Source organism: Trematomus bernacchii, unplaced genomic scaffold, assembly GCF_902827165.1.
Source record: "Trematomus bernacchii unplaced genomic scaffold, fTreBer1.1, whole genome shotgun sequence".
Taxonomy (NCBI): Eukaryota; Metazoa; Chordata; class Actinopteri; order Perciformes; family Nototheniidae; genus Trematomus; species Trematomus bernacchii.
The window spans coordinates 8677111-8698856 of NW_022987567.1; the positions used below are offsets into that span (position 1 = coordinate 8677111).

The 21746-nt window shown below is 40.5% G+C and overlaps 2 protein-coding genes across 4 annotated transcripts in view; one reads left to right on the top strand and one right to left on the bottom strand.

Moving 5' to 3' along the window:
- Positions 1-1506: 1506 nt before the first annotated feature.
- Positions 1507-14045, bottom strand: atp5fa1 (ATP synthase F1 subunit alpha). Its single transcript, XM_034125766.1, has 11 exons — positions 13901-14045; positions 12567-12642; positions 11309-11478; positions 10809-10982; positions 10177-10343; positions 8661-8961; positions 7198-7422; positions 6973-7080; positions 5000-5144; positions 2748-2898; positions 1507-1732 (listed from the first exon to the last, which is right to left on the bottom strand). Exons 1-11 carry the CDS (start codon positions 13958-13960, stop codon positions 1654-1656), a joined length of 1656 nt encoding a protein of 551 aa, XP_033981657.1. The 5' UTR covers positions 13961-14045; the 3' UTR covers positions 1507-1653.
- A 1142-nt stretch (positions 14046-15187) lies between these two features.
- Positions 15188-21746, top strand: part of cunh18orf25 (chromosome unknown C18orf25 homolog) — a 13553-nt gene continuing 6994 nt past the window's right edge. For 2 of the 3 annotated variants that reach the window (XM_034125767.1, XM_034125769.1), the window contains exons 1-2: positions 15188-15400; positions 16787-17680. In XM_034125767.1, the coding sequence (XP_033981658.1) occupies positions 16855-17680 (826 nt within the window). In that variant the 5' untranslated portion in view covers positions 15188-15400; positions 16787-16854. Of the gene's footprint in view, positions 15401-16786; positions 17681-19527; positions 20764-21746 lie in introns of those variants that run through there. The other variant, XM_034125768.1, reaches the window with a different exon arrangement.

Sequence of the window (21746 nt, forward strand, 5' to 3'; positions counted from 1 at the left end):
AGCTAGTTCAGCCTAGCATGGCTAGCTCGATGTACTGAGCAAATAAAAGTACATCTGAGACCATTATTGTGCAGATTAAAACCCCAGTGCATGTAGTTGATTTTACCTTCGTCGTCGTTGGCCACTGAACCCACTTCCTTGGCGTAGATTTCCAGCAGCGCAGACACCTCATCAGTCCACCGCTCCGATGATTTATTGATGGTTCCCATAACTGCTTTCAAAACAAACTACTCTCCGTTGGTGCGCTGGGTTTATATAGCGAGCAAATAAAATGGCGGCTCTACAAAACATTTCAGAGTTTTACGGGGCGTGGTTTGCTATTCGCCCAGCCAATCAGAACTGGGGCACTTTTTTCCCCCAGGAAAGTACCATCTCTCAGCAGGCACTAAAAATGGGGGTAAAAGTTCCCGAGATTAAGTGCTCTTTTTGGTGTGAACGCGAAAAGTACGGTGAAAAGTACTCCGGTGTGAACGCGGCTATTAAAGTAACTACGAAAACGGGCTACAAGAACATCCAGAGTCAGTTCCTTTCATCCAGAGATTTGAGTTGAATGCTTGTAAGATTTGATGCCTTAATTGCCACCATTATAATAATTACTCTTCCCTCAAAGTGGCAGTTTAATGATTCTCCACGTGTGATGATTCTCCTCCTCAAACTAATTCCCTTTTATATAGGTTTTAGTGCATGTAAATGGTCTGTAAAGGCTCAAATCACAAAGTCCCAAACGACAAATATGAACGTGAAAATGTGGATTATAGGACCCCTTTTAAATCATATAGGATGTGTATAAAATGCAGGATTTTAAGAATAGTTTGAAGGCATTGCTATGCACTTTATTTGAATTTGTGCGGATATTTTAACTGTAATATGTTTAGTAACAACCAGGGTATATGCAGGAACCCTGAAGTCAAATGTAATATCTTTTAAGACCTTTTTTAAGACCCTTTCCATACATTTTAAGACCTCATCGCCACTTTGAGTTCTAACCGGTTACATTGGCGACACACTTTACCTCACATTGACTACATACAGTATTGATTGTCCTTCCTCCTTATCTTCCAACCATTTGGACGCAGACTTGCATTTCCCCATAACGATGTTGTTTAACAACCGGCGTAAACGGACCTTCGTGCGCTAACAAGCAGTGAGCGTGCGATGTCCTGTTCAGATGACGTCAAATCCAACGGGATGCCATAAATAAACTACACAGAATCACACTACACACCTACGCAATGATTACATTCAGGCACACTGTAGAATACAACCTCTTTGGACAATTTATATACTTATTGAAAACAAGCTACAAAATGTAATACCTTGGAAAATGCCGTTTAATACTTTTTAATAGCCTTCATTTTCGCTAAATTGATTTATCAACTTTTAATACTTTTTAAGACCCCGCGGACACCCTGTAGTAAAAGCAAACTGAGGTGTGAGACTTACTAACAGCTTCTTCATCAAGACAAACCCAAACAGAAAGAGCTCAAAGTCACAAAAAGAGGTGATGAGTCGACTAGTTGGAATACTTTATTCTGCTTTAAGAGATATCTGTACATTAAAGATGAAGCGTCACTTATCTTCTTTTGTTTTGTTGAAGTTCATAGAAAGTATAACAGACTAAGTGAACATGAAAACAACCGGAGCTCGAAGCCTTTACTCGAAGCTGGAGAGGAAGCTCAACACAACTTGCTTGAGTTTAGCATCGGACGCGTCTGAGATTTGACCTTCAACCCTGCAATGAAGAAGAGTAGCGTTAGAAAATGCATACAGAATTATAATTATAATCAGAGGTGGGAAGTAGTGGAGTACAAATACTTTGTTACTGTACTTAAGTACATTGTTCTGGTATCAGTACTTTACTCCACTACTTATTTTTCTGACGACTTTTTACTTTGACTTCTTACATTTTGAACCCAAATACCTGTACTTTCTACTTCTTACATGTTGAACACAAATACCTGTACTTTCTACTTCTTACATGTTGAACACAAATACCTGTACTTTCTACTTCTTACATGTTGAACACAAATACCTGTACTTTCTACTTCTTACATGTTGAACACAAATACCTGTACTTTCTACTTCTTACATGTTGAACCCAAATACCTGTACTTTTTACTTCTTACATTTTGAACACAAATACCTGTACTTTCTACTTCTTACATTTTCCAAACAGGCTGGTTCCTTTAGTTTGAATGTGTGTTTGGTGGCGTGATATTTTCTATTTTATTTTTTTTTTTTTTCTATTCTTGTATATTTTGTAGTTTTGTTTTATTGTAAAATGCCTTTTATGCTGCTGTAACAACAACAATTTCCCAATTTGGGATCAATAAAGTACTATCTATCTATCATTATTATTTAGAGTCATTGCGTGCCTATTGATTTGAACACGATCCGTGTATCCATCATTTCCTGGTCTTCTCTAAAGAACAGGGACCAATGAAAACGTTGTCATGTTGCCGTTGTTCAGCATGGAAACATTCATTAGCTAACAATGACATTATTGTTCTATTAATATAAAGGGAGGTCAGGTACTCTTTAAAACAGCTGCTAGTTATGGGTACTTTTTACTGAAGTACATTTCAAAGCCCTCTTTACTTTGACTTGAGTAAAGAAGTTTAGTCAGTACTTCTACTTTCACCAGAGTATTTTGAAACACGAGTATCTGTACTTCTACTTGAGTAAAGGATGTGTGAACTTTTGCCCTCTCTGCCTCTAATGCATGTGTAAATGCTGTAGTGACTTACTTGATAGCGGACAGCAGGTCTTGGTGCTGGCTCAGGACGTGCTCCAGGAAGGCTTTCTCAAACCTGGTGATCTTGCTGGGCTCCATTTTGTCCAGGTATCCCCTCACTCCAGCGTAGATGACCGTTACCTGCTCTTCAATAGCCATAGGACCTGAAAGAGGACAGTCACAATGCATAAGACATCTGTAGCATGAATGCATATCGAAGGGGGGACATTTCATGTATATGTAATCAACTTAAATAGCAACATAAGAGTGAGGTTCAGTCACTTTTTAATCCTGCAATATCTAGTGTGATCCAGCAGAGGGCAGTGGCAGCGATGCAGAGGGTAAGAAAAGCTCTGAGTTTCTATGTTAAAAGTAAATTCAGATGTGTAAGCGTTATGTTTTTCATAGAGTGGCGAAGTCCCTCCCTTTCCGGGGACCTCCATGGGACCTTATTTCGGAAAAAGTATGTATTGAAGTCAATGGAGAGAGAAAGATTATCTTTCGATCCCGTTTGAATTGTGCCACGAATTACACATATAATGTTTGTCAATTTAAAAGATAATTTTGCAAGTCAAAAAAATCTAAATGTGTCGTAAAACTGTGAAGTAACACTTTTTTGTGTGTGAAACCGCTCAATGAACTGTTATGTCAAGTCTTGGACCTTCTCAATATAACTATAATTTAATTACAGTTTCCAGATATTGGAAGAGGCCTATGAGTCTCTTTGCTAATTATCAATGGTCTTTGCAATTAACAGCAGATGTACCCATGTTAAGTAAATTGGCAAAGGTCAGAGGAACTCCAAGAGAGGTCTTCCTCAGATATAATACAGTTAAAGTCTTGTTAGTTAGTGGTTCATATCCAGCATGCATTAGCTAAGAAACGATAAGGATGTTGGTGTGTTAGTTAAATGTAAAGAAATGTATGTGCACTCATGTGCAGACGATATATATAGTTTGTTAATTGGATAATTCATATCCTGCAAGACTCCTAAAGACTTCATGAGATAATGACCTTTTGACATCTGGAACTTACATGTTGCTCTGATGTTGGTGCGTTCAAGTTTAGGAGACCTGACAATGTGTGTGCGTTAAACATGATTAGGGAACATGTTCGTGTGTCATTTAGGAAACCTATATGTGTCCTGTGTTTCTGAATATTCGGGGAAGCATTGCTGTAGGACTGCTTGAGAGCAGAGGTAATGTTTTCCTCATTATTATTGATTGTTGTACAACGAAATAATAATTGATCAACTATACCTGTGTTTGTGTTTTATTGATTCCTCTCTGTTTCATTCTTTCCTGTTGTGAGTACTAAATTGCCACAACAGAACTACATCTCCCGTCTCGCACCACACACCCAGACGGCCGTCACGTTGGCACATTTCACTTCTTTCTTTCAGAATGAGGCGGAAAGTATTAAAAGAGGTGAAAATCACTCCAAGTCTGGGCATGTTGAGAGCTGTACATACACACAAGGGGAGTTAGTCGGTTCCTAAGAGCCAGCATGCGGGACCGGGATTCTGGGATTTGTAGTCTTTCTAGTTGCGTATTTTTCATAGTCTTATATTTCAACAGTTTTACGACAAACTGTGACTTTTTTGACATGGAAATTATTTTTTAAGATTGACAAACATCATATGTGTAATTCATGGCACAATTCAAACGGGATCGAGAGATAATCTTTCTCTCCCCATTGACTTCAATACATACTTTTTCCGAAATAAGTCCCATGGGGGTCCACCGGAAAGGGAGGGACTTCGCCTCTCTATTGCTTGGTTGTTAGCTTTCACATGTTTTCTTACTGTGTAAAGGAGGTGAGTTGCAGTATTGCTCCTTTACAAGAGAGAATGAGAAGTGAGAGTTGAGTTGTGTATTATTTGTGTATTTACTAGGGGTGGGAATCACCAGGCTCCCCACGATACGATACTATCGCGATACTTAAGCCACGATACAATAGTATTGCGATTCTACGATATGCAAAGTATTGCGATACGATTTGTTTCTCCGCTGACTTTAATTTGGATTTGCAATATGAATAGTTTATATAATAAAATATCTATACTTGGCGTCCGTGTATCGATACAATATCGCCACGCAAAGTATCGCGATACTATGCTGTATCGATGATTTCCCCCACCCATAGTATTTACTGTTGAATAAATGCCAGCTTTATGTTAATTTAAAGCGGTGTTTCATTGCTCGACTGCTCCTTGAAAAGAACCCTTGCTCCTCACACAATGTATTGTATAATCGATGTACTCACAGTACTGGCCCTGCTTCAGCAGCTCAGTGAGACGCACTCCTCTGTTCAGCAGCTGCTGGGTGGTAGCGTCCAGGTCAGATCCGAACTGAGCGAAGGCAGCGACCTCACGGTACTGAGCCAGCTCCAGCTTCATGGTGCCGGCCACCTGGAGAGGAAGAGGGGTCCAAATGTAAGGATTAGAGACATGTGGTGGGACTACATTTAACCCTAACCAGTTTGCACGTATACTTTAAAGCAGATGTTTGTCTCTTGGCGTAAAGAAGTGGCGAATGATTTAAAGGGCTGTAAGAACATTTTTATGTTTAAGAAAATGTATAAAGAAAGCGTAATTAGACAGTTTGAAGTTGACTTGATTGTGTTCTGGTTTTATGTTTCACTATTTGTGAGCAACTGTGACTGAAAGAATATTGCTTTTATTTTACTTTTTAATGGTTATTTCATTTTTTGTTGTTGTTAAGAAGGGGCAGGTCAAATAAGATGTTCTTCTCCCTGCTCCTTTCCACCACGCGCTATAAAAGAAAACAACCAGTATAAGTTTTGTAAAGTGTACATGTTTTGTTTTAAAATAACTGCCATGTGTGGAATAAACAAATAAATGAATAGGGCAGTCATCATACCCTAAAATTGCAGGATTCTCAATACTACAAAACAATAAATCCCATGTACTTCAACCCACATTTGCATATTTACTTTCATGTTACAATTCTCTAATATCCATTTTATATTGATGTGAAGACATGACATTGGGATTTATTCAAGCTTCTCAGCAAAAACTACATTTCACAAGATAACAACTGAACACACCGTGATAACCTTATAATAAAATGTTTTTTACGAATGTCTTTTTTACTTTATAGAGCTTGAACGCACCATTATTCAACTCTATGGATCCTCTGTTTACCAGCTGCTAACGGCTAATGCTAACTAGCTTCTCAGCCAAATTGAACAGATATGGGTGCTTTTCACTTCAGTTAAATGGATTCCTTGCGTCCCTCACTTGCGTCGTTTCCCTGCGACTAGTCCCTCCCTCCAGGAAGCATGGAGAGACGCAAGGAAACCACGAGAAGCAGGGAAATTAGTTTTAAGAGCAATGGGACGTCGTTTCCTCCGGAGCGTCACGTGAAGCGACGTCCGTTTGTGATGACGCCGCACAGCTGATCGTCTGACAGGAGCCAGATCAGTGCATGCGCTGCATCGTCCAATCAGTGAGTGATACACAGTAAGGGGGCGGGGCGAGCGTCTGAGGATTTCACCGGAGGATGGTCTGGTAGTTCCTCGATTATCACTCCTCGATCCTCCGGCAAAAATAAGGCCACTGGGACGCTACTCAAGATGGCGCAGACAAATTCCGGTGATACCGAGCCCGAGGAGCGAGGAAATGAAAAATAACCGAAGTGAGACGCACCCTATGTAGCATCATCAGGAGGAAAATAGGTCCTTAGAAGCATTAAATGTGAGTTTACTGAAACCAAAACACATTTTTTTTGTATCTCTAGGACGACAGGAAATGTGTCTCGAGGCCTCGCAGCAACTATGCTCCTTTAGAAAAACAAGAAGGGTCAAGTTTCGAGTATTCTGAGCCAAAATGCTACTTAGCCTGAGTTTATTATTTGTATTATTATTATTATTTGTTTACGTCACTTTTATTTGTATTTGTTGAGCACTTCCGGCAATCGTCACATGGGGGTGGTTTGTGTATTTAGTATTTGTGCTGACATTTTTTCTGTTCACCGTTTTTGTCCCTCCAAGTTATTGTGTGTGTTGATTTTGTTTATTAAATATCTTCAACCTGTCTTTCTTCAGTATGGACTTCCTCATTGAAAACGCGTCGCAGCATAAAGCCAAGCTTAGCCTCTCGGGGACTCAAACTTAACTGAGAATTGAGCCGCCACACTGGCATCTATTTGTGTACCAAATGTTCTCGTGACATCTCTAGTGATACAATCTGACAGGTGATCCCAGGTAAATCTCACCTGCTTCATGGCTTTGGTCTGAGCAGCAGATCCGACTCGGGACACAGACAGACCGACGTTGATGGCCGGACGGATTCCTTTGTAGAACAGCTCGGTCTCCAAGAAGATCTGAGAGACAGAAACAGCTGTGAATACTCAGTGCAGCATTTATCTTGAGTCTCGTCTCCATTGCGTCAGACTTTTCCATCACTACATTATATTATAATAATAGAGTCCCGCCCTCACCTGTCCGTCAGTGATGGAGATGACGTTGGTGGGAATGTAAGCAGACACGTCTCCGGCCTGGGTCTCGATGACGGGCAGCGCTGTGAGCGAGCCGCCGCCGAAGTTATCGTTCATCTTGGCGGCTCTCTCAAGAAGACGGGAATGAAGATAGAAGACGTCTCCGGGGTAAGCTTCACGACCGGGGGGGCGGCGCAGCAGCAGGGACATCTGACGGTAAGCAACAGCCTGCAGGGAAAATGAAGGGGGAGGATTTAGTTTATGTTAGAAAAATATCACTGGTCACCGGCTTGAGATTCAATCTCAGGATCCATGTATTTGTGATCCTCTCCAGAATGGAAGTAGTCATCACATACAGAGCATCAACTAGTTCCTGAACAGTGTCCTTCACATGCTGATATCCAAGAGAGGGAGTTACACAGTCACAAGATGGAGGAATACCGGTTCTTGTAGGTAATCATACATCCTGTCATCTACAAAATACTGAGTTTCTCTCAAAATTCTGACTTTTTCTCAAAATCATTTTTTTTAACTTTTCCTCAAAATTCGGACTTTCTCTCAAAATTCTGACTTTCTCTCAAAATTATGTATTTTTTCTCAAAATCACAAAATTCTGACTTTTTCTCAAAATTCTGACTTTTTTCTCAAAATCTCAAAATTCTGACTTTCTCTCAAAATGTTTACTTTCTCTAAAAATTCGGACTTTCTCTCAAAATCTCAAAATTCAGTATTTTTTCTCAAAATCTAAAAATTCTGACTTTTCTCAAAATCTAAAAATTCTGACTTTTTACTCAAAATTCTGACTTTTCTCAAAATCTCAAAATTCTGACTTTTCTCAAAATCTAAAAATTCTGACTTTTTACTCAAAATCCTGACTCTCCAGAATGGAAGTAGTCATCACATACAGAGCATCAACTAGTTCCTGAACAGTGTCCTTCACATGCTGATATCCAAGAGAGGGAGTTACACAGTCACAAGATGGAGGAATAGAAAGCAGTATTCAATGTTTACTTCAGATTAGCTCCACGTCAGAAATGAGCATGCTTGTCATATGTCTATCTCCATAGAGGCTGAATCATCATGTTAATCACATAGCTATCATATGCCTCAAACAGTCCTGATGCTCTTCTAGGTAATCATACATCCTGTCATGTACTCAGCTACAGTTGGGATACCTTTGTTATCACGTGGACTCTCATATTGGACATGCACAATTTCATCGTTGTACCTTTAATCTAAATGTGTTTTTTGTCTATGCTTTTTTTAGTTTGTTTTTATGTCTTTTACTGGTAACTGTATTCTGTGTGATATACATTTTCTGTGAAATGTCTATGTGAAGCACCTTGAACTGCACTTAAAGTGAAAGGTGCTATACAGATAAAGATTATTATTATATGAAATACATTTAGTTGCATGTATGTTCACAGCGATTGCTCCCGTTTTAAACCCCCCCCCTGGCACTGTACCTGCTTGGACAGATCGTCGTAGATGATGAGGGCGTGTTTCCCGCTGTCTCTGAAGAATTCTCCCATGGAGCACCCGGAGTACGGGGCGAGGTACTGCAGCGGCGCGGCGTCAGAGGCGGTGGCAGACACCACGATGGTGTACTTCATGGCGTCGGCGTCCGTCAGCCTCTTCACCAGCTGAGCCACGGTGGACCTCTTCTGCCCGATGGCCACGTAGATGCAGTAAAGCTTCTTCTTCTCGTCCGTGCCGTCGTTGAAACGCTTCTGGTTGATGATCGTGTCCACGGCGATGGCGGTTTTACTGCGACACAAGGCAAGGCAAGTTTATTTATATAGAAAAACTCACCTCTTTGCATGGGCTTTTAATAATAGTTGAACATAACATTTTTACATTTGTATGTGTTTTTATCATGTTTTTATATTCCTTTCATCGTTCTCTTTCCAGGGTATATGCAGGAATCCTGAAGTCAAATGTAATATCTTATAAGACCTTTTTTAAGACCCTTTCCATACATTTTAAGACCTCATCGCCACTTTGAGTTTTAACCGGTTACATTGGCGACACACTTTACCTCACATTGACTATATACAGTATTGATTGTCCTTCCTCCTTATCTTCCAACCATTTGCGATATTTTTGGAACTTTAAGTATTTTTGGATCTTTAAGTATTTTTGGAACTTTAAGTATATTTGGAACTTTAAGTATTTTTGGATCTTTAAGTATATTTGGAACTTTAAGTATTTTTGGAATTTACGGTATTTTTGGAACTTTAAGTATATTTGGAACTTTAAGTATTTTTGGAACTTTAAGTATTTTTGGAATTTACGGTATTTTTGGAACTTTAAGTACATTTGGATCTTTAAGTATTTTTGGATCTTTGGACCCTTTCTACTTGGAGTTCTAACCGGTTACCTTGGCGACACACTTTCCCTCACATTGACTATATACAGTATTGATTGTCCTTCCTCCTTATCTTCCAACCATTTGGACGCAGACTTGCATTTCCCCATAACGATGTTGCTTAGCAACCGGCGTAAACGGACCTTCGCGCGCTATCAAGCAGTGAGCGTGCGATGTCCTGTTCAGAGGACGTCTAATCCAACGGGATGCCATAAATAAACTACACAGAATCACACTACACACCTACGCAATTATTACATTCAGGCAGACTGGAGAATACAACCTCTTTGGACCATTTATATACTTATTACATTACATTACATTTAGCTGACGCTTTTATCCAAAGCGACTTACAATGACCAATTACAGGGACATTCTCCCTGGAGTAACTAAGGGCTAAGTGCCTTACTCAAGGGCACACTAGTGGTGGTGTTCCTGGCGGTCTTCAGCCCACCTCACTATCCATTAGACCACCACTATCCCCTTATTGAAAACAAGCTACAAAATGTAATACCTTGGAAAATGCTGTTTAATTCTTTTTAATAGTTCTTTTAATAATTATTTTATGCTGCTGCAACGCAAACATTTTCATTTAAAAAAAAGAGTCCTCTTACCCGGTCTGCCTGTCTCCGATGATCAGCTCTCTCTGTCCTCGGCCGATGGGGACCAGACTGTCCACGGCTTTGATGCCCGTCTGCATGGGTTCCCTCACAGAGATACGAGGGATGATGCCTGGGGCCTTCAGACCAACACGCCTGCGGATAGTGGAGCCGAGGGGACCCTGAGGGCGAGAGAGAGGAACAAACACATCAGAACGAGGCATAATGGCTTATTAATACTGTATATATTGTAAAATACAGGTGCAATGTGACTGTAGTTCCGTCTAATCCAAACATTAATATATCCACAAGTAGCAATGAGCTTGACTCCAACTAAAATACGTCTCGGGAAAGTTTGATTGAAAGTTTACTTAAGCTAAAGGTATCAGTACAAACACATATTTTCAAAGGTCAAAAAACGATATTGCTCCGTGATTCTTTTCTCCTTCAGTCGGCTATGACGTCGATTTTACAACGGCTGGTTTAAATAAATGATATAATAATACTAATAACAAAGGATTACAATGTTCAAATATATCTATCTATCTATCTATCTATCTATCCATCCATCTGTCCGTCCATCCATCCATATATCTATCTATCTATCTATCCATCCATCTATCCATCTATCTATCATTATTATTTACCTTTCCATCAATAGCGTTTCCCAGAGCATCGACAACGCGCCCCAGCAGCTCCGCGCCCACGGGAACGTCTACGATCGCTCCGGTTCTCTTCACGATGTCGCCCTCTTTGATCAGCTTGTCGTTACCGAACACCACAACTCCAACGTTGTCAGCCTCCAAATTCAGAGACATGCCCTGGAGGAGAAGAAACAAGAAGAAATTAGTCAAAAGAAATGTATTGAACAAAACAAACAATAATAATAATTATAACAAAGTGAAGCATCCTTTGTGCTCCAGTCGATCCTCTCAGTAAACACAGAGCTGACTCCAGATCAGATGCACGCTGAAGGCTCTTTGACCATGTCTTCTCTCACTGATTGTGCTGTTATGTTCAATGTTTGTTGTTCATGTATTGTCTCTTGATGATATTTGTCTGTTGATGTCACACATGGAGCTGCTGGGATGCAAGGAGCATTTCAGACTTGATCTGACCATTAAAGTATTATCGTATCGTATCGTACCTTCAGACCAGAAGAGAACTCCACCATCTCCTCCGCCTGCACGTTCCTCAGACCGTAGACTCGGGCGATACCGTCTCCGATGGACAGAACTCGGCCGGTCTCTTCCAGGTCGACGCTGTTTTCTGTTCCCAGGATCTTCTCCTCCAAGATGGACGACACCTCGGCGGTGCCTGTAGGAAAAGTGCACTCGTTAACAACTTTGGAAACACTATAAGGCACAGGTGGGAAGTAGTGGAGTACAAATACTTCGTTACTGTACTTAAGTACATTGTTCTGGTATCAGTACTTTACTCCACTACTTATTTTTCTGACGACTTTTTACTTTCTACTTCTTACATGTTGAACCCAAATACCTGTACTTTCTACTTCTTACATGTTGAACCCAAATACCTGTACTTTCTACTTCTTACATGTTGAACTCAAATACCTGTACTTTCTACTTCTTACATGTTGAACACAAATACCTGTACTTTCTACTTCTTACATGTTGAACACAAATACCTGTACTTTCTACTTCTCACATGTTGAACCCAAATACCTGTACTTTCTACTTCTTACATTTTGAACACAAATACCTGTACTTTCTACTTCTTACATGTTGAACACAAATACCTGTACTTTCTACTTCTTACATGTTGAACTCAAATACCTGTACTTTCTACTTCTCACATTTCCCAAACAGGCTGGTTCCTTTAGTTTGAATGTGTGTTTGGTGGCGTGATCATTATTATTTAGAGTCATTGCGTGCCTATTGATTTGAACACGATCCGTGTATCCATCATTTCCTGGTCTTCTCTAAAGAAGAGGGACCAATGAAAACGTTGTCATGTTGCCGTTGTTCAGCATGGAAACATTCATTAGCTAACAATGACATTATTGTTCTATTAATATAAAGGGAGGTCAGGTACTCTTTAAAACAGCTGCTAGCTATGGGTACTTTTTACTGAAGTACATTTCAAAGCCCTCTTTACTTTGACTTGAGTAAAGAAGTTTAGTCAGTACTTCTACTTTCACCAGAGTATTTTTAAACACGAGTATCTGTACTTCTACTTGAGTAAAGGGTGCGTGTACTTTTGCCATCTCTGCTAATTAGCTATTCAATTAAAAAAGGGACAATTTATGATTAACACATGGCAACTCACACCAGAATAATGGAGAGGATTTGCACTACAGGTAAGAGGAACAGTGTGTATATCTTAATTTTGGGGGGGATCTCTCACTTTAAGCAGTAGCTAATGCAGGTTTATGAAACACTGACCGGTTTTCACCATCCATGGGCGGGTGGTGTGCAGATGGTTGACTCCAACACACGCTGCAGCAACATTCTTGGATACCTTTAAGACAATGGAGACAAGGACAGAAATACATTTTATACAAGTGTCACATTTGGAGAAGCCTGTGACCTAAGAATTTCATCGGCATTGTAGCTATGTTCGTATGACTAAATAAAGAACCTTCAAACAAATATTCTGTAATGCAGAATTTCAAACCAGGAAATAAACAATATCCAAAATATGAGACACCATCTAGTTTCATATCACGATATTGATATAATAACCATAATTCTCCTAGTGCTAATACGGAATTTTACAAGGATTTTTAACGATTTTGAATTTCAGAACATCATTAAATGTGATCACCAGGTATTTCTTTGTTCTAGAATAAAAACAGATGCTTGGCTCTTGCTTAAAAACAACAGAGAGAGTTGATACAAGTCATTTTAACTCCTATGTTTTTATTTTATTGTTGATATTTCATTGTAAAATGCCATTAGCAGCTTAAACCTATGAGCAAATGTCTCTTTCTACAACTTCTTCCAACTTATAAATACATTTTAGGAAGGGCTACAGGTCAAACAGTTTTCAGGGTCACAAGAAAGTCCTCCACACTAGGTGTATATATATTAACTATAACAGTATAATAACATCTTAAACCCACCCTAATAAATCACACAACTGTGCAAAATGGAGCCTGGCAAGTGCATTTTCAATAAGTTGGCATGAAAGCTAAAAAAAAAACCTTAAGTGAGACAAACCTGACCTCCAAACTATATGCGTCATTCCTGCACTTTAGCCTAGTTATATCCATTTAAAATGCATTAACACCTAGTTTAAAGGTTAATTGCATGGTCTAATTACTCTTATTAATATAATGCATTATCTTCCTGACAGCTGCTACTTTGTTACGTTTCACCAATGAGAGTAAATTAGCAGAAAAGTACAATATAAGGCTTAATGTCAGCCTCAATAAATACACAACTGTGCAAAATGTAGCCTGTCAATGAAAGTTAGCATGAAAGCTAAACAAGCTAAAGTGGCAAACCTGACCTCCAAACTACATGCGTCATTCCTGCAATTTAACTTCATCATATCTATTCAAAATGCATTAAAACGTTGTTGTAAAGATTGCTATTGTCTAAATACTGTTACTAATACACGGTATTATGTTTCTGACTGACAGTTAGCGGTGCTCAGTGAAGGGCCCGGTGTCCTCCAGACCGCCATGATTTTTTTACTTTTATCTGATAAATTCGGTATTTTCGTAATGAATTCGACACAGATTTTGATATAATAAGAAGTAAGAGATGCTTACAAAGCCAGCCCTTCTTGGCAGGCTACGGGCCAGAGCCGCTGCGACGCGAACAGTAAGCATGTTGTCCTGAAGTCTGAGCCCCTGAAGAGAGAAGGATGTGGGAGAGGAGCTGCAGACTGGAGAAAGGTCACAGTGAACCGGAAGTACTTCAAATAAAGGTCCTCGTCTTTTTCTTTTTTTTGTATACACCTTTTTGTAAACATTCAGACATAACGGTTTTATTTTTTTCTATCTATCTATTTATCCATGAGATATTGTACTTGAGTAAAAGTAGAAGTACTCAGATCTTGTATTTGAGTAAAAGTAGAAGTACTCAGATCTTGTACTTGAGTAAAAGTAGAAGTACTCAGATCTTGTACTTGAGTAAAAGGAGAAGTACTCAGATCTTGTACTTGAGTAAAAGTAGAAGTACCCAGACCTTGTACTTGAGTAAAAGTAGAAGTACTCAGATCTTGTATTTGAGTAAAAGTAGAAGTACTCAGATCTTGTACTTGAGTAAAAGTAGAAGTACTCAGATCTTGTACTTGAGTAAAAGGAGAAGTACTCAGATCTTGTACTTGAGTAAAAGTACAAGTACTCAGATCTTGTACTTGAGTAAAAGTACAAGTACCAGAGTGTAGGAATACACTGTTACAGTAAAAGTCCTGCATTCAAAATGTTCCTCAAGTAAAAGTAGAAAAGTATTCTCATCAAAATATAGTGAAAGTAGCGACAGTAAAAGTAGTGATTGTGCAGATTGGTCCATTTCAGAATAATATATATGATATGTTTTATAATGATTGATCATGAAAGTGTTCTCAAAGCTGGTAAAGGTGCAGCTAGTTTGAATGACTTGGTATACTGCAGGGTAGCTTGTGGATTTACTCCAGGTGGAACTAAAGTCTGATTTAACACTTGATTATATTTCACATCATTCATCCAAATCTGTAAAGTAACTAAAGGTATAAATACATGTAGACAGTACACCATTTACCTCTGAACTGTAGTGGAGTAGAAGTACACAGTAGCAAAGCATCGAATGGAAATACTCAAGTAAAGTATGTTGCAATGGTGGAGGAGCTTTGGAAGATCTACATTGCCATAATTACACTGTAGCTAGTGTACAGTGTTCTTATTATACATCCATGCAGTCACAGTGTACACAATATGACAGAAAAGCATATTGACTCTTGAGAAAATGAATGTATGCAGTACCAACACTCGACCCATAGGGGCGCTGTACTCTGAGTCAGGCCCGGAAGTGGCGCATGTATCTTTGTGAAGACGAACGGCTGATGGAGACATTTTAAAATAAACACACAGCTAACGGCTAACTGCTAACAGGGCTCGCGAAGGGGCGAGCGCACTGCGCCAAAACACATTATAATCGTCCCAAGTTCTTACCAGTTATATTATATTCAGCAGTGCATTGTTTAATAAATCGTAAATCAACGAGACTACAAAACACCGAAGATGTTGAAAAGTCTGACACTGGGAACAGAAGATTATAACTAAACCGCGGTGAGTTGTAAGCTAAATGCTAACGGTTTGACTGAGATAACGTTAGCCGTTTTATCCTGCTTTCCTCGCCCCTTGGTGGCTGAGATACAGCTTCCATTTATAGGATCTCCAGCTGCTGCACTGCACCCTGCACCTTTCCACATGACTCTCCTTCTGGCCAAGTTCATAGAGTTTAAGGTTATGATCGAGGTTAGCTGATCCCTACGCAGCTAAAAGTAGTGTTAGCTTCAGCTAGCTCCAGATACAACCAGTGGTGTAAAGTGGGGATTTTCTCAAGCACTGTACTTAAGGTACAATACTGAAGGACTTGTACTATAATCAGTGCATACTATTGTCTTATTTGTATATGCTCACACGCTAAATGATAGCTTATTTTCATTGTGTGTGCTGTTCCTTAAGTTGTAGCATAAAACCTTAGTGATGCATTGTGAAAACTTCATAAAAATATGTTTGATCTGAAAAGCATCCTCATCCTGCTACTGCACAGAGGTTCATTTCTATATAGTGGTGTAAAGTAACTAAGTAGATTTACTCACATACTGCACTGCACATATTGAGGTACTTTCCATTTTATGCTACTTTGTACTTCTACTCCTCTACAGTTCAGAGGTAAATGGTGTACTTTTACTCCACTACATGTATTTATACCTTTTAGTTACTTTACAGATGTGGATGAATGATGTGAAATATAATCAAGTGTTAAATCAGACTTTAGTTCCACCTGGAGTAAATCCACAAGCTACCCTGCAGTATACAAAGTCATTCAAACTAGCTGCACCTTTACCAGCTTTGAGAACACTTTCATGATCAATCATTATAAAACATATCATATATATTATTCTGAAATGGACCAATCTGCACAATGACTACTTTTACTGTCGCTACTTTCACTATATTTTGATGAGAATACTTTTCTACTTTCACTTGAGGAACATTTTGAATGCAGGACTTTTACTGTAACAGAGTATTCCTACACTCTGGTACTTTTACTCAAGTACAAGATCTGAGTACTTCTACTTTTACTCAAGTACAAGATCTGAGTACTTCTCCCACCTCTGGATACATCTTAATAAAGTGTTTAATTCAATCGATAATACATTTCTCCTCATACATGAAAGCACACTATGGCTGTTTGACAAGTAGAAGTAGAATAAGCCAAAAACAACTTGATATGCAAGTTTGTACTCGCTGAAAAATTGCTTGAATGTGCTATCGTTGTATACCGCATTTAGGGGGAGATCATCATGTTTCAAAGGAACATTTCATATTGTAATAATGTTTTTGAGTTTCTACTAAATTGAATAATGCCTTTACATGTTTCCTGAGCAGTCAGACATCCAGACTCCTTCACAGTGAATTTGAATGAATGATTTGTTTCTCTTACAGCAGGTGAGCTCCTGTCCAGGCACATTGGTCCATGCTCGCTGGACCTCTGGGCTTTGGGCTCAACTAGCATGAAGATGGCTGACTCGGACAAGGCAGAGGATTTTGTGGATGCTGAGTCCCCCACAGAGTGCCTTGATGAAGCACAATCAACCACAGGCTCTGCCCAGGATGAGCATCTGAAGACAGAGACCACCACCAGTACCAGCTCACCCCCCAGGGAAAAGGAGGCAGACAGCCCCTTGAATACAGAGGGTGAGCTGAGTCTCCTCTCCATGCCGTGCCTGATGAAGGAGCTCCGCAGAGACTCCCCAGAGTCCCAGCACGCCTCCACAGGGAGCGACAAGCCCGCATCTCTTCATATCGATGAGAGCGACTCCTCAAACCCCTGCATGATGTCCCCCTCCTCCAGCGGACACCTTGCTGACTCAGACACACTCTCCTCAGGGGAAGAAGGGGCCACTCCTTCCACAGGAAAAGACGAAGAAGGAAACATGGATACGACAAACGATGGGCAGGCGACAGGAAAGCAATCATCTTCCTCAGCGACGGGAGGGAGGAAGGCCCGGCGGTTACGTTCAGAGAGCGAGATGCCGCACAATGCACTGGCTGCAAAGAAAAACCGCTGCCAGCCCACCGTAGTAGCTGCGGGAGGGCCGGAAAAACAAACCAATGGCAAGCTGGCCAAAGTGAAAGGTCACCGGAGCCAGAAACACAAGGAGAGGATGCGTCTGCTGAGGCAGAAACGTGAGGCGGCGGCACGGAAGAAGTACAACCTGCTGCAGGACAGCAGTACGAGTGACAGCGAGCTCACGTGCGACTCCAGCACCAGCTCCTCTGAGGACGACGACGACGACACTTCAGGAGGCAGCAAGACAATCAAGACAGACCTTACAGGTAACATCCACTGTACACAACACATGCTTATAGCACAGTACCACTGTGAGGAAGTACAGGGTAGCTGAAGCAGCCACTCAGATATACACACTGTTTCATATCGTAACAGTAAAACATATAGCCACACATTGTACAACGACACATCAGAGTCAAACACAGCTGACTGCATTATTTCACCTGAACCATTTTCCACATATAGTAAGAACATGTGATGAGGCCGTTTAAAGCCTTTGTAAAATCAGACCAGTACAGGAACTGCTTTTGTTTGTGTTGTTTTATCAATCACTTTCTTTTCTTTTTTGTTATTTTCTCAATCATCATCACGCCTCACTCACCGTGTCTTTAAAATACTAAGACCGAGTCACTTGTCGTTATATAATATATGTTGTGTCAGAAGAACTGTGTGTCATCGTTTGCATGCTGTGAAGTCTAGAGGACATTCTTCCACTCATAAACGGAGTTGGGTTAATCTAACCTATATTGCGAGCTTCGCAATTCAACAAGTGAGCCATTTATATCCTCCTCAGCCTTTGCTGTAAATAGACAATGAATGTGGTATGATCACACTGTGTCAGTCTGAGTTTCTGCAGTTACTGTTGGGCATGGGTAGAAATACTGTCTCATATCTGCCAGTTTAGAGATTAAATTATATTTAATGTGCCGTTTTATAATGATGCTTAAAAGTCCATTTAATGTAGTGTTTTCCAGCAGCTGAACATCCCCTATGTCTCTCATGCATGTCTGCACAGGAAGCTTTTTAGACTTGCTAACAGGTGGTTCTCCTCACTTTAATGGGCTCTGTCTGCAGCACCTTTTTTAGTACGAACACACACCGACAGTGCTTGTCTGCACACCGGCCCCGTGTTTGTTCCCGTAGTTAATCTTGATTTTCCTAATGATTGTAGAAATCTCTTGGGTGAGTTGAGTTTGTAATAAGTAGCTTTTAGCCTGGGGGTATTTACAGACCGGCTGCTGACTTCTGGTACTTTATGCTAATCCTTTCACTGTGGTTGCATTTCCTAGAATAAAAGCGGTTGGGTTGGTTCTTCTTGTAGACAGTTTTTCAAAGCTTTTGTTTGATAGGTTAAGAGGTTATAGTCTAATGTTTTTGTCCAGGAGAACTACAGAGGTATTATACATGGTGCCTATCGATGATATTAACCCCAACGCATATTTTAGTAAGAGGTTTTAGAAGACTATATATGGTTTCCTTGGTTTATAATGAATTGAAGTGAGTGTTTTTACCTCAAAGTCCAAACTAGAGCTGTGCAATTAATCGTATTTTAATCTCGATTTTGGCTTGCAACGATTACGAAAACAACGTAATCGAAATAAAACGATTATTATTTTTATTAAAAATAATATTATTTTTATTTTTGTATTGGTTTTTCAGTTGAATTATACTTAAAGTTCAGGGTAATCAACTGTTAAAAACATACTGTTCACATTTTTTTTTCAATAAATGGATGTTTTCAAAGTAAATGGATAATCGTTTTTTAATAATTGTGATATCAATTATTGACCAAAATAATCGAGATTATGATTTTTGCCATAATCGAGCAGCCCTAGTCCAAACCACAGTCGCCGAAACATCAGTTATCTCCCCCTCAGGGGTCCGTTTCTACATGAAATGTTTTCAACCATTTTTTTTACATCTCGCACACAAATGTGAGTGCTTCAACTGCATGATGTAGTCCATCAGCATGTCGAGTCGATCTGCACGTAACCACAAAAAACAACTGTCATTTTCTCTTTTTTTTTTTTTTTTTTTAAATACAAAAGTCCACATCCGAAGCATGAAAGTGCCACTGTATTTTCTTATGGCTTGGCCTCAATGTCTTTTAAAGCTGGCTTCAGACGTGCGTCGGAGAGATCCAGAGTGGGCGCCCAGATTCATGGGCTGCTGGACACCAGTTCGTGGGACAGGAACGGCATCGGCAGCGTTCTGGAGGAAGCCATGACGCGCTTTGCCGTGATGCAGCGGCAGACCGAGGAGCGCTTCAGAGTGTGGATGGAAAAGCTCTCGCACCTCGACTCGGACAACGACTCGTCCAAACGCTCCAGCGACGCCGTGGAGGGCCAGCAGCAGCGGCGCCCCTCCCCCCCCAGCTCCTTTTTGCCATCGTCAGAGTCTTCAGAGACTATGGCCGCCTACATGTTGGCGCGAGAGAACAACAGCCTCACCTCCACCACCCCCATAAACAACAACAACAACATCCTACCTGAAGCGGTCACTCAGAACGGAAACCTAGCTGTTCCAGACCCCGGGATCTTGAATGTCTAAGATTTCTACACCACTACTCCTCGCTGTTTCACACTTTGATATTAGAGCTAGTTAATGCAGAAAGCATGGGCAATGGGTATTAATAGGTCAATGATGCGACACGGAGACACCATCGTCAGCAGCCGGACCCCCCAGCCAGACCCCCCCCAGCCGGTCATTTGAACTGTGTGCCGTCCTGAAGACTCGCTGGCACTGAATCACTGTGAGATCTGACATTTATGAAAAAGAATTCAACTCACCTGTTTGATATCTGCAGCGTCCGTGACATATCTCAATAGACTGTTTAGTCAGGGCTCTTATTCTACTGCTTATTGTATTTTTTTTGTTGTGTACCAGCTGTACACACACACACACACACACACACACACACACACAGAGGTCTGGTTATGTCATTCATACAGCACCTGTGCAGACATTAGTGCTAGGTGGGGTGCTGCTGCTAATAGCATGTGCCTTGTCATTCTGATCTCACGCTGAATGATGGCTTCAGCATCACAGCACTGTTTCTTTAGAGGTGAACTCCAACACTACATTAACCTGATGCTCGCACTGGTTCAGGACTTTTAACACATCTTATCTCAAGCTTTTATTTGTTGGTGGTGGTATAGCTTTACTAGCATCAAAACATTTTTAAAAATCACAATATAGATTTGCCTATATACATAAAACACGATATACTAACAAACACACAAATGGAAATAAGACGTAATTAGATTAGCCGTGTTTACATTTTGTAAGGTTTGCCTTTCTGTTACATTTGCTGCTATCGCTGCCTCTGCGCAGTAACAAGAAACTAGTGAGGGGAGGGGAGGGGGGGGGGGGTGTGTGACTCCCAATGTTTATTTTTAGTAGCCTATGTATAGATTATGGACATCAGATAAGGTTCCTATGTTGCCGCTATTAGCTGCAATGTGCATCTAGTCGTTTCCTATTTGCCACGTTATTTTCTTCTTCTGGTCTGCCAGCTCGCCTGCGTCTCCTCGAGGCGCCGCGTGTCCCTCAGCTTGCCTTTTTTTAAAACCGGCATCAAACTAACAGATATACAGCAGTGATACAGCTGCAGTGAATGGTGCATGGCAATGTTTACCCATGTCCTAAAGTGACTGATCAAGTGGCCTTTGGTTCAGATCCTGTGGTCTTTGAGGCGCTCCTCCTCACTCTGCTTCTACACTGCTGCTAACACTCGCCATCGCAAGACATGGATGAAGGAGTCGTTGGCTTAATCATATTTATAGTTAGGATGTTACAAAAAAAAGTTACATTTTCTGTATGTGTACATGTAGCCCCATGACGACGAAGCCACAGGCGTCGTTTCCCCCCCTGTTTGCATGTGGTTTTATTAGTATCTAGAATGTGCAAGGCCAAGTTAGTTTCATCAGCATGTAACGCTGATCCACGGTGACTGACAGGTTTAGTTGTTTTTTCTCTTGGCCTTTTGGTTTTGTTTCAGATTGTGTGAATATTGGTGTTTTGTTTTTAGTTCATGGTGCATTGTGACTTACATTCTGGGTTTAAAAATGAATCCAACAGCTGCTGTCCTGCAACTGGAACGACCTTTAAATCAACTGTTTTGTCAACATGAGTGCATACGATCACAAAGTAGTGTGTGCGTTAGAAACACGAAGGACAGTCCATTGTTTACCAAAGAGGCTCTCCTGGTTTACATTCGTCCTTTTTCTATCTTTACTACACGGCCTTCGGTACCTGCTACCTGCCTATTTCAGCCCAATCATCTATTCATAGGCCTGCAGTGTTCTGTCACAGTACATGCTGTGCAGACCA